This window comes from Callithrix jacchus, chromosome 4, assembly GCF_049354715.1.
Source record: "Callithrix jacchus isolate 240 chromosome 4, calJac240_pri, whole genome shotgun sequence".
In the NCBI taxonomy this organism is placed as follows: domain Eukaryota; kingdom Metazoa; phylum Chordata; class Mammalia; order Primates; family Cebidae; genus Callithrix; species Callithrix jacchus.
Genome location: NC_133505.1, coordinates 64,925,472 through 64,938,104, shown reverse-complemented (window position 1 = coordinate 64,938,104; position 12,633 = coordinate 64,925,472). Strand labels below are relative to the sequence as shown.

At 38.6% G+C, this 12,633-nt stretch overlaps 1 protein-coding gene across 50 annotated transcripts in view; it reads left to right on the top strand.

The window, feature by feature from the left end:
• The window catches only part of DST (dystonin), a 505,428-nt gene that overhangs the window by 385,746 nt on the left and 107,049 nt on the right, over positions 1–12,633 (top strand). For all 50 annotated transcript variants that reach the window (XM_078369452.1, XM_008994605.4, XM_035295973.3 and 47 more), the window contains 3 exons: positions 63–229; positions 2,391–2,547; positions 3,497–3,623. In XM_078369452.1, coding sequence (XP_078225578.1) covers positions 63–229; positions 2,391–2,547; positions 3,497–3,623 — 451 coding nt within the window. The remainder of the gene's footprint in view (positions 1–62; positions 230–2,390; positions 2,548–3,496; positions 3,624–12,633) is intronic.

Sequence of the window (12,633 nt, the reverse complement as noted above, 5' to 3'; positions counted from 1 at the left end):
GTGGAATGCCATTTGAAGATCTAGCAATATTCATATTGACTAAATATCTAAATGCTTTGTAGGAATCAACTTCTGAATTTTTAGAACACAAGAAAGATCTTGAAGTTTTGCATAGTCTCTTGAAGGAGATATCCAGCCATGGCTTACCAGGTGATAAGGCTCTGGTTTTTGAAAAAACAAATAATTTGTCAAAGAAATTCAAGGAAATGGAGGATACCATCAAAGAAAAGTAAGTACCACTTTAAAAATTGTATTTTATTATATTTATATTAATTAGAGTGAGATACTTATGTAGATAACTGAACCAATTTTATAAACTTGAGAATAAACATAGAGCTACTTTATAAATGTTTTGTTATTGATTTTTGTGCTGTTAAACTTAAATACATTATTTGGTTTAATATTTAGGAGGAAAATTCAATACTTCTTACATAAAAGTGGAAAATATTGCACAAGAAAAATGATGGTGGGTAGTATATTACTGAAAATGATCTAAACTTGCTGTATTCTCTAAAGCCTTGGGCAAATATCACATTTTTATTTGCAAAGGCAGAAATAACCTTGAACAACAGCTCATGATTCTTTGCTTTCTGAGCTCAATTCAGAAACGATGTGCGATTTCCATGTGGCCCTTTAAATATAATAGTTTATTTTTTAAAAAGCAATAGATGAGATCTGAACCTGTGAAAAAACAAGAAAGAAGTGAAAGAATCTATGTTGAGCTAAAAAGCTGTGCAGGGCCTTGTGATTGAGCTTTTGTATTTCTGATCTTATGTTAGTTTAGAATATGCATCAGATTTTGCTACAGTTTATCTACAAAAGCCTCAAAACTTAGAAAAGTGATTTCTCTTCCAGTTACTCTCCTTTATTTCTTCAGAGTTCTCTACCTAAAATGTTTGAGTGCTGTCTGTACTTCTCACAGAGCTGTATGTTCCATCCTGTCATATGGTTTTTAATTCACATTGCATAGAAGAAATATTCTTGGTTTTCTTAGGTGATCTCTAGGTTGTTTCTTCTTTAAAATGGGTCCAACTTTAAAATAATGTAGTCGTCAGTAATTAGTCCAGCTGCATTTCATTCTTATCTGCCAGTGTTCTGTATGCTTGCACATTCACATGTGTCACCCACATACCAAATGTCACCATCCTCACAGTTGTTTATGAGCTGGGGATGTGCACTGCCTCCATGGGGCCAAGCATACAGAACAATCCATACAGTTCACTGTGGAGCTTCCTGAGTCATACATGAAAACTCTCCAGTCACTAGATTTCATCTCATTTTGAGAGACTTAAATCTGGACTGCCTGAAGCAGTTTATCCATCACTATGGAGCTTCCTGAGTCATATGAAAACCCTCCAGTCACTAGGTTTCATCTCATTTTGAGAGACTTAAATCTGGACTGCCTGAAGCGGTTTATCCATCCGTAAACGTGACTGTAGTATAGTGTAGGAACCACTAGGTGGCATTATGTTTTCCTCGTGTCAATGATTGTAAACCTTTCCCTTCTGATTCTGTGCCTGCTGGCATTCAGCATCACATAAAGTGGACAGATCAAAGCTCATTGAATCTAAATAATGTTAAAACTGTTTGTGTATTCTTAGAGTTTATGTAGCATTATAGAGAGTGCCATTCCATATGGGCTACAGATTTCTTGACTGGCTCCTACCTTTATCTATGAACCTTGCCTGAGAAATAGACCAATAGTTGTTTAGCTCAGGGTTCTCCTAACCCCTGAGGTACCTACCAGTCCATGACATGTTATGAACTGGGCCACATGGTAGGAGGTGAGTTGTAGCAGCAAAGCTTCATCTATATTTACAGCCGCTCTCCATCACTCACATGACTGCCTGAGCTCTGCCTCCTGTCAGATCAGCAGACGCTTTAGATTCTCATAGGACCACGAACCCTATTGTGAACTGCATGCAAGGGATCTAGGGTGCACACTCCTTATGAGAATCTAATGCCTGATGATCTGCCACTATCTCCCATCACCCCCAGATGGGACTGCCTCATTTCAGGAAAATAAGCTCAGGGCTCCCACTGATTCTACCTTATAGTGAGTCACATAATTATTTTACTACATATTGCAGTGTAATAATAATAGAAATAAAGCACACAATAAATGTAATGCACTTTAATTATCCCAAAACCATCTCCCCTACCCAGTTTGTGGAAAAATTGTCTTCCACAAAACCAGTCCTTGTTGCCTACAAGGTTGGGGACTACTGATTTAGCTGATTTCACTTGTCACGTATGAAACCTTTCCTCCTGTATCAAAGGGTTGGAGTACACATGGGAGATGTTTCTTAACATTCAGTGTAACATGAGAATAATTATTTATTTATTCTTCTTGCTGTGACTTAAATTCTTGTGTGATTTTCATTATTTAGAAAAGAAGCTGTAACTTCTTGTCAAGAGCAGTTGGATGCTTTCCAAGTTCTTGTTAAATCGTTGAAGTCATGGATGAAAGAAACAACAAAAAGGGTTCCCATTGTGCAGCCTTCGTTTGGTGCAGAGGATTTAGGAAAATCTTTGGAAGACACTAAGGTGAATCATTGTTATCTAATACTAATTTTTCATTTATCTGTGTCAGTAATGAAAGATTAAAAGACTAATGGTGGTTTTCTTTGATCTAATATCATCTAAGTTAGATCCTCATATATGTACTGTATATTTTGTTGACCTTTGGAAATCATGGCATGAGGCTTAACTAATTCATCTGAAGAAGGACATAAAGTTTTAGTTGATTTGCTTTTTTTAAAAAAAAAGATGTGCTTATGAGTTGCTGACTATTCTAGTAACCAAGTTTACTTTTCTACCAAATTTCTACTTAGTTTCAGTAATTTTTTATACCATTTCTCATCATATTAAGTAAAACATCCTCTTCACTCAGCCTTTCTAGCTTGTATATATTACTATAATGAGTATTTGGAGATAGAAGTTACTTGAATCTCCTGCATAAATAGTGCACAAGTCTTTTGTCATCTGATTCAAGTCATAGCACCTATGACCAGTATGGCACCTTTTTCCACTCCAAATCTGTGGATTTTGAAAAGTAATTGAAATGTATAAGATTAAAATACTCTGTAAAATGGAATTCTGAATTCCTATTTATTTTTATTGTTCCTGGTACCTTTTATCCTGTGACTGGTCTGTTACCTAGTACAGACTTACAGTTTTACAGACTTACAGTTGACAGTGATTTTGGAACCCATAGCAGCCAGGAATAGCCTGACTCCCACTGTGGCTAGGATTTCACTTGCCACCTATGAAACCTTTAAGGGCAGAATGGGCCATACATACCCCACTGTTAACTGAGTTAACAGTCATCTGGGCTGTGGGAACAAATAGGAATGGTGCCTTTTTCTTTCATTGACTCCCTCACAAATCAGGGTCCACAGTTATTACTCCTTTAAGATCTGTTTAAGAAATTGAATTATAATGTGCAACTTTGAAAGTATTAAGATGGCAAAATAATGTGTTTTTATATATCAAGAAATTACAAGAAGAGTGGAGTTTAAAAACACCAGAGATTCAGAAAGTAAACAACAGTGGGATCTCACTATGTAACCTAGTAAGTGCTGTGACCACCCCTGCGAAGGCAATAGCAGCAGTTAAATCAGGTATGAGCTTTATTTACATTTACGACAAAAACTGTAAGATTTGGGTTTACTCATGTCAATTTTGTATATGTTATTTTTTAAATTAATGCATAAGGTAACCTCAGAAATACAAAGTAAAAGTGACAAGAATCATGGCATCTGTAAGCACATTGCATTGGGAATGTATCTGTACTCATCAAGTTTCAAATCTTTCTTATGTTTTATTTAATTAGACTATAATTAAAATATAGCCAAATTAATATGTAACAATAAGGAATGTTGTATTGGGGAAGGGAACAGATTTTATTCAAGTCTGTTTACTTTTTACCTTAATTAAATGGAGAAATTCTATATAAATATTTAATTGTAATATTGGGTAAAGAAATGAGTCTGGGCAGCTGGGAAAGAAGTGAGGGAAGGAAACAGCTCTTTTCTATAGAGGGACACTCTCTTATTTTATTCCGTGTATTTTATTCTGTACATCATTCCCAAAGAAAACAATTATGCAGCATGTGAGCCAGCATATCTGTATCACAATCTACATCATGCTTGAGCCACTTTTCTCAATAAAATGGGAAAGTCATGTGGAAATGTTGATTCTAAAATTAATTTAAGCAAGTTATGGGTATAGTTTTTAGTTTGACACATACAGTAACAAGTTTAAAAAATAATAATAGGTGGCCGGGCGCGGTGGCTCAGGCCTGTAATCCCAGCACTTTGGGAGGCCGAGGCGAATGGATCACGAGGTCAAGAGATCGAGACCATCCTGGCCAACATGGTGAAACCCCGTCTCTACTAAAAATACAAAAAAAATTAGTTGGGCATGGTGGCACGTGCCTGTAATCCCAGCTACTCGGGAGGCTGAGGCAGGAGAATTGCTTAAACCCGGGAGGCGGAGGTTGCAGTGAGCCGAGGTGGTGCCACTGCACTCCAGCCTGGTGCCTGTTGATGGAGCGAGACTCTGTCTCGAAGAGAAAAAAATAAAAAATAATAGGCAGAAGGCAGGTCTGATATCTTTCTTCTGAGAGTTCTGAGTATCCTCTGTGGGGTATCTAGTCTGACCAGCCCCCAGCTGTACCTATTCTGATACTGATGTTCCAGCTGGGACTTTCTCAGCCAACCATTTATTCCACTCTATTAATCCTATTTCAGGGACTACCCATATTATAATGGTGTGATGATTTCTCCTTTTTCTTCTAATCAGATTTCCTGAGATACCAAGTTTTTTTTTTTTTTAGAAGAGGAAATCTATTGTGCTTTAGTTATTTTAGCTCTCCATGTCCCCTTTATATTTGCCATAAATATCAAGTGGTTTTTGTTGTTGTTGTTTTGTTTTGTTTTGCGTTTTTTTTTTTTTTTTTTTTTTTGACTCTTGGTAATTACCAAGCATGGTAGGAATTAGTCCTGAGCATCTACAGGATATTTACACTTCCATCTGAAATGCCATTGTGTTTAATTTTTTTTAAAGGGACAAACTTAAGATTCAGATACTTTAATGTTTCTGTTTAGACTTGTTCGTAAGTGGTTGATCTGAGAAATGTCTTTATGTTGTAGCAAACAGTATAACTGATATTTTAATATTCTGATTAAGGAAAAAGTACCAATGCTAGATTGTTATGTAATGAACCTAAGCAAAGGACCTTTGGTTCCCACAGTGATATTTAGTTCCCACAGTTAGATATTATTATTCCCATCAGTTTGGCTGATGCATTTGTCCAGCCGCCTGGCTAGTAATTAATGGGGCTGGAGTTTAAATTCAGGTAAGATATACAGCAAGACCTAGGTGCTGCTAATGACCGTGCTCTCTCTTAGTGTTGATATAATATGGGTTTAATAATTGATTTGTTTATTTTCATTTTCACTTTCAATGTCTTTTTTATGTCTTTAAAAAAAGTATTCTGCCTCCATTAAACTCATGACACTATGTAACTGCACCAGACAATTTTCAATCCTTAAGTAAGATAGACACTCCTTTGTCAGCCATGTATGTATTTTTCAACACTCTTATATACTGAGTACCTTCTGTGCTTCAGAACCTTTATCATTAAGATAATTATAGCAATAAAGTGAGAAGTGGCTGGCAAGATGGCTGAATAGAAACAGCTCTGGTGTGCAGCTCCCAGCGAGATCAATGCAGAATGACAGTGATTTCTGTGTTTCCAACTGAGGGACCCAGCTCATCTCACCAGTTAGACAGTGGGTGCAGCACACCAAGGGTGAGCAGAAGCAGGGTGGGGTGTCACCTCACCTGGGAAGCACAGGGGTTGGGGAACTCCCTGCCCTAGCCAAGGGAACTGAGGAGGGGCTGTGCCATGAGCAATGGTGAATTCTGGCCCAGATACTGTGCTTTTCCCATATTCTTTGCAACCCATAGACCCAGACCAGGAGATTTCCTCAGGTGCCTATACCACCAGGGCCCTGGGTTTGAAACACAAAACTGGGCAGCTGTTTGGGCAGACACTGAGCAAGCTGCAGGAGGAGTTTTTCATACTGCAGTGACACATGGAACACCAGCAAGACAGAATTGTTCACTCCCCTAGAAAGGGGGCTGACGACAGGGAGCTAAGCAGTCTAGCCCAGTGGATCCCACCCCCACAGAGCCCAGCAAGCTAAGATCCGCTCACTTGAAATTCTTGCCAGCAAAGCAGTCTGACGTTAACCTGGGTTGCTTGAGCTTGGTGGGGAGAGGGGTGTTCACCATTACTGAGGCATGAGTAGGTGGTTTTCCCCTCACAGTATAAACAAAACTCCAGGGATTTCAAACTGGCTGGAGTCCACTGAAGCTTGGCAAAGCCGCTGTAACCAGACTACCTCTCTAGATTCATTCTCTCTGTGCAGGGCATCTCTGAAAGAAAGGGAGCAGCCCCAGTCAGGAACTTATAGATAAAACTCCCATCTCCTTGGGACAGAGCACCTGGGGGAAGAGGTAGCTTTGGTGCAGCTTCAGCAGACTTAAACGATCCTGACTGCCAGCTCTGAAGAGAGCAGCAGATCTCCCAGCACAGTGCTCAAGCTCTACTAAGGGGACAGACTGCATTCTCCAGTGGGTTCCTGTGCCCCATGCCTCCTGACTGGGAGATACATCCCAGCATGGGTCGACAGACACTTCATACAGGAGATCTCTGGCTGGCATCTGGCAGGTACCCTTCTGGGACAGAGCTTCTAGAGGAAGGAACAGGCAGCAATCTCTGCTGTTCTGCAGCCTCCACTGGTGATATCCAGGCAAACACGGTTTGGAGTGGACCTCCAGCAAACTCCAGCAGACCTGCAGCAAAGGGGTCTGACTATTAGAAGGAAAACTAACAAACAGAAGAAACTAGCATCAACATCAACAAAAAGAACGTACACACAAAAACCCCATCCAATGTGTAGCAACATCAAAGATCAAAGATAGATAGTCCATGAAGATGAGGAAAAACCAGTGCAAAAAGGTTGAAAATTCCAGAAGCCAGAATGCATCTTCTCCTCCAAAGGATCACAACTGTTCACCAACAAGGGAACAAAACTGCATGGAGAATGAATTTGATGGACTGACAGAAGTAGGCTTCAGAGAGTGGGTAATAACAAACTCCTTCGAGCTAAAGGAATATGTTCTAACCCAATGCAAGGAAGGTAAGAACCTTAAAAAAAAGGTTAGAGGAATTGCTAACTAGAATAATCAGTTTAGAGAAGAACATAAATGACCTGATGGAGCTGAAAAACACAACATGAGAACTTTGTGAAGCATACGCAAGTATCAATACCAAATTGATCAAGCAGAATAAAGGATATCAGAGATTGAAGATCAACTTAATAAAATAAAGCATGAAGACAAGATTAGAGAAAAAACAATAAAAAAGAATGAACAAAGCCTCCAAGAAATATGAGACTATGTGAAAAGACCAAATCTACATTCGATTGGTGTACCTGAAAGTGATGGGGAGAATGGAACCAAGTTGGAAAACACTCTTCAGGATATTAACCAGGAGAACTTATCTGACATAGCAAAACAGGCCAAAATTCAAATTCAGGAAATGCACCAAACACCTCAAAGATACTCCTCGAGAATAGCAACCCCAAGGCACATAACCGTTGATTCACCAAGTTCGAAATGAAGGAAAAAATGCTAAGGGCAGCCAGAGAGAAAGGTTGGGTTATGCACAAAGGGAAGGTCATCAGACTAACAGCAGATCTCTCTGTAGAAACCCTACAAGCCAGAAGAGAGTGGGGCCAATATTCAGCATTCTTAAAGAATAGAATTTTCAACCCAGAATTTCATATCCATCCAAACTAAGCTTCATAAGCAAAAGAGAAATAAAATCCTTTACAGGCAAGCAAATGCTGAGAAATTTTGTCACCACCAGGCCTGCCTTACAAGAGCTCCTTAAGAAAACAGTAAATTTGGAAAGGAAAAACTGGTACTAGCCACTGCAAAAACATACCAAGCAGTAAAGACCATTGACACTATGAAGAAACTGCATCAGCTAATGGGCAAAATATCCAGCTAGCATTATAATGACAGGATCAAATTCACACATAACAATATTAACCTTAAACAGGCAAAATGCCCCAATTAAAAGAAATAGGTTGGCAAATTGGATAAAGAGTCAAGACCCATTGGTGTGCTGTATTCAGGAGACCCATTTCACATGTAAAGACATACATAGGCTCAAAGTAAAGGGATGGAGGAATATTTATCAAGCAAATGGAAAGAAAAAGAAAAAAAAAGCAGGGGTTGCTAACCTAGTCTCTGATAAAACAGACTTTAAACCAATAAAGATGAAAAAGACAAGGGCATTACGTAATGATAAAGGGATCAATGCAACAAGAAAGGCTAATTATCCTAAATATATATGCACCCAATATAGACCACCACACAATATTAGTGGGAGATTTTAACACCCCACTGTCAATATTAGACAAATTAATGAGACAGAAAATTAACAAGAATATTCAGGACTTGAACTCAGCTCTGGACCAGGTGGACCTAATAGACATCTACAGAACTGTCCACCCCAAATCAACAGAATATACATTCTTCTCAGCACCACATCACACTTATTCTACAGTTGACTACGTAATTGGAGGTAAAACACTCCTCAGCAAATGCAAAAGAATGGAAATTGTAACAGTCTCTCAGACCACAGTGCAATCAAATTAGAACTCAGGATTAAGAAACTCACTGAAAACCACACAGCTACATGGAAACTGAACAACCTGTTCCTGAATGACTACTGGGTAAATAACGAAATTAATCCAGAAATAAGTAAGTTCTTTGAAACCAGTAAAAACAAAGACACAACATACTGGAATCTCTGGGACACAGCTAAAGCAGTGTTTAGAGGGAAATTGGTAGCACTAAATGCCCACAGGAGAAAGTGAGAAAGATCTAAAATTGACACCCTAACATCACAATTAAAATAACTGCTAGAGAAACAAGGGCAAACAAATTGAAAAGCTAGCAGAAGACAGAAAATAACTAAGATCAGAGCAGAACTAAAGGAGATAGACACATGAAGAACCCTTAAAAAAAATCAATGAATTGGCTGGGTGTGGTAGCTCATGTCTGTAATCCCAACAATTTGGGAGTCCAAGGTGGGTGAGAATTATGAGATCAGGAGTTCAAGACCAGCCTGAACAACATAGTGAAACCTTGTCTCTGCTAAAAATACAAAAATTAGCTGGGCGTGGTGGTGCATGCCTGTAATCCCAGCTACTTAGGAGGCTGATGCAGGAGAATTGCTTGAACCCAGTAGGGGGAGGTTACAGTGAGTCAAGATCACGCCACTGCACTCCAGCCTGGACAACAGAGTGAGATTCTGTCTCAAGAAAAAAAAAATCCAGAAGCTGGTTTTTTGAAAAGATTAACAAAACAGATAGACTGCTACCAGACTAATAAAGAAGAAAATAGAGAAGAATCAAATAGACACAATAAAAAAATGATAAAGGGGGTAACACCACTGATGCCACAGAAATGCAAACTACCATCAGAGAGTACTATAAATACCTGTACTCAAATAAACTAGAAAATATAGAAGAAATGGATAAATTCCTGGACAAATACACTCTCCCAAGACTAAACTAGGAAGAAGTTGAATCTCTGAATAGACCAATAACAAGTTCTGAAGTTGAAGCAGCAATTATTAGCCTACCAACCAAAAAAAGCCCAGGACCAGATGGATTCATGGTCAAATACTACCAGAGATGCAAAGAGGAGCTGGTACAATTCTTTCTGAAACTATTCCAAACAACAGAAAAAGAGAGACTTCTCCTTAATTCATATTTTGAGGCCAGCATTATCCTGATACCAAAACCTGGCAGAGACACACACAAAAAAGAAAATTTGGGGCCAATATCCCTGATGAGCATCTATGCAAAAATCTTCAATAAAATATTGGTAAACTGAATCTAGCAGCACATCAAAAAGCTTATCTACCATGATCAAGTTGGCTTCATTTTGGGGGTGCAAGGCTAGTTCAACATATACAAATCAATAAATGTAATCCATCATATAACCAGAACCAATGACAAAAACCGCATGACTATCTCAGTAGATGCAGAAAAGGTCTTTGATAAAATCCAACACCCCTTCATGCTAAAAGCTCTCCATAAACTAAGTATTGCTGGAACATATGTTAAAATAATAAGGGCTATTTATGAAAAATGAACAGCCAATATCATACTGAATGGGCAAAAGCTGGAAGCATTTTCTTTGAAAACTGGCACAAGAGAAGGATGCCCTCTCTCACCACTCCTATTCAATATAGTATTGGAAATTTGGCAGGGACACTCAGGCAAGAAAAAGAAATAAAGGGTATTCAAACAGGAAGAGAGGAAGTAAGATTGTCACTGTTTGCAGATGACTTGATTGTATATTTAGAAGACCCCATCATCTCAGCCCAAAGTCTCCTTAATCTGATAAGCAACTCCAGCAAATTTCTCAGGATACAAAGTCAATGTGCAAAAATGTCAAGCATTCCTATACACCAGACAGAAAGCCAAATCATGAGTGAATTCTCATTCACAATTGCTACAAAGAGAATAAAATACCTAGGAATACCACTAACAAGGGATGTAAAGGACCTCTTCAAGGAGAACTACAAACCACTGCTCAAGGAAATAAGAGAGGATACAAACAAATGGAAAAACATTCCATGCTCATGGATAGAAAGAATCAGTATCGTGAAAATGGTCACACTGCCCAAAGTAATTTATAGATTTCATGCTATCCCCATCAAGCTTACCACTACCTTTCTTCATAGAATTAGAAAAACACTACTTTGAATTTCATATGAAACCAAAAAAGAGCCTGTATAGCCAAGACAATCCTAAGCAAAAAGAACAAAGCTGGAGGCATCATGCTATCTGACTTCAAACTATAGTACAAGGCTACAGTATCCCAAACAGCACTGTACTGGTACCATATATATAGACAGACCAATGGAACAGAACATAGGCCTCAGAAATAACACTGTACATCTACAACCATTTGATCTTTGACAAACTTGAAAAAAATAAACAATGGGGAAAGGATTCCCTATTCAATAAATGATGTTGGGAAAACTGGCTAGCCATATGTAGAAAACTGAAACTGGACCTCTTCCTTTCACCTTAGACAAAAATTAAGTCGAGTTGTATTAAAGACTTAAACATAAGACCTAAAACCATAAAAACCCTAGAAGAAAACCTAGGCAGTACCATTCAGGACAGAGGCATGGGCAAGGACTTCATGACTAACAGCCAAAAGCAATGACAACAAAAACCAAAACTGACAAATGAGATCTCTCTAAACTAAAGAGCTTCTGCACAGCAAAAGAAATTCACCAGAATGAGCAGGAATCCCACAGAATGGGAGAAAAATTTTGCAATCTATCCATCTAACAAAGGGCCAATATCCAGAATCTTCAAGGAGCTTAAACAAATTTACAAGAAAAAAAACGCCATTAAGAAGTGGGCAAAGGACATGGATAGACACTTCTCAAAAGAAGACATTTATGTGGCTCACAAACATGAAAAAAAGCTCATCATCACTGGTCATTAGAGAAATGCAAATCAAAACCACAATGAGTTGCCATCTCACACCAGTTAGAGTTGTCACCATTAAAAAGTCAGGAAACAACAGATGCTGGTGAGGATGTAGAGAAATAGGAACACTTTTACACTGTTGGTGGGAGTGTAAATTAGTTCAACCATTGTGGAAGACAGTGTGGTGATTCCTCAAGGATCTAGCACCAGAAATACTATTTCACCCAGCAATCCCATTGCTGGGTATATACCCAAAGGATTACAAATCATTCTGCTATAAAGACACATGCACACATATGTTTATTGTGGCACTATTCACGATAGCAAAGACTTGGAACCAACCCAAATGGATATCAATGATAGACTGGATAAAGAAAGTGTGGGACATATACACCATGGAAAACTATGCAGCCATAAAAAAGGATGAGTTTCCTGTCCTTTGCAGGGATATGGATGAAGCTGGAAACCATCATTCTCAGCAAACTAACACAAGAACAGAAAACCAAACACCAAATGTTCTCACTCATAAGTGGGAGTTGAACAATGAGGACATGTGGACACAGGGAAGGGATATCACATACCAGGGCCTTTTTGAATGTGGGGTGGGTAGGGAAGGGATAACATTAGGAGAAATACCTAATGTAGATAATGGGTTAATGGGTACAGCAAACCTCCATGGCACATACATACCTATGTAACAGACCTGCACATTATGCACATTTATCCCAGAACTTAAACTATAATAAAATAAATAAATAATTAAAATTTTTTTAAAAGAACCACTAAGGCTCCACTTACTGCTTTAAAATATAATTTACTAAATATTAGTCTTCCTAGAATAAAAGGAATTTATTATAAAAAACAAAGCAGGCTGGGTGCGGTGGCTCACGCCTGTAATCCCAGCACTTTGGGAGGCCGAGGCGGGTGGATCACGAGGTCAACAGATCGAGACCATCCTGGTCAACATGGTGAAACCCCGTCTCTACTAAAAATACAAAAAATTAGCTGGGCACGGTGGCGTGTGCCT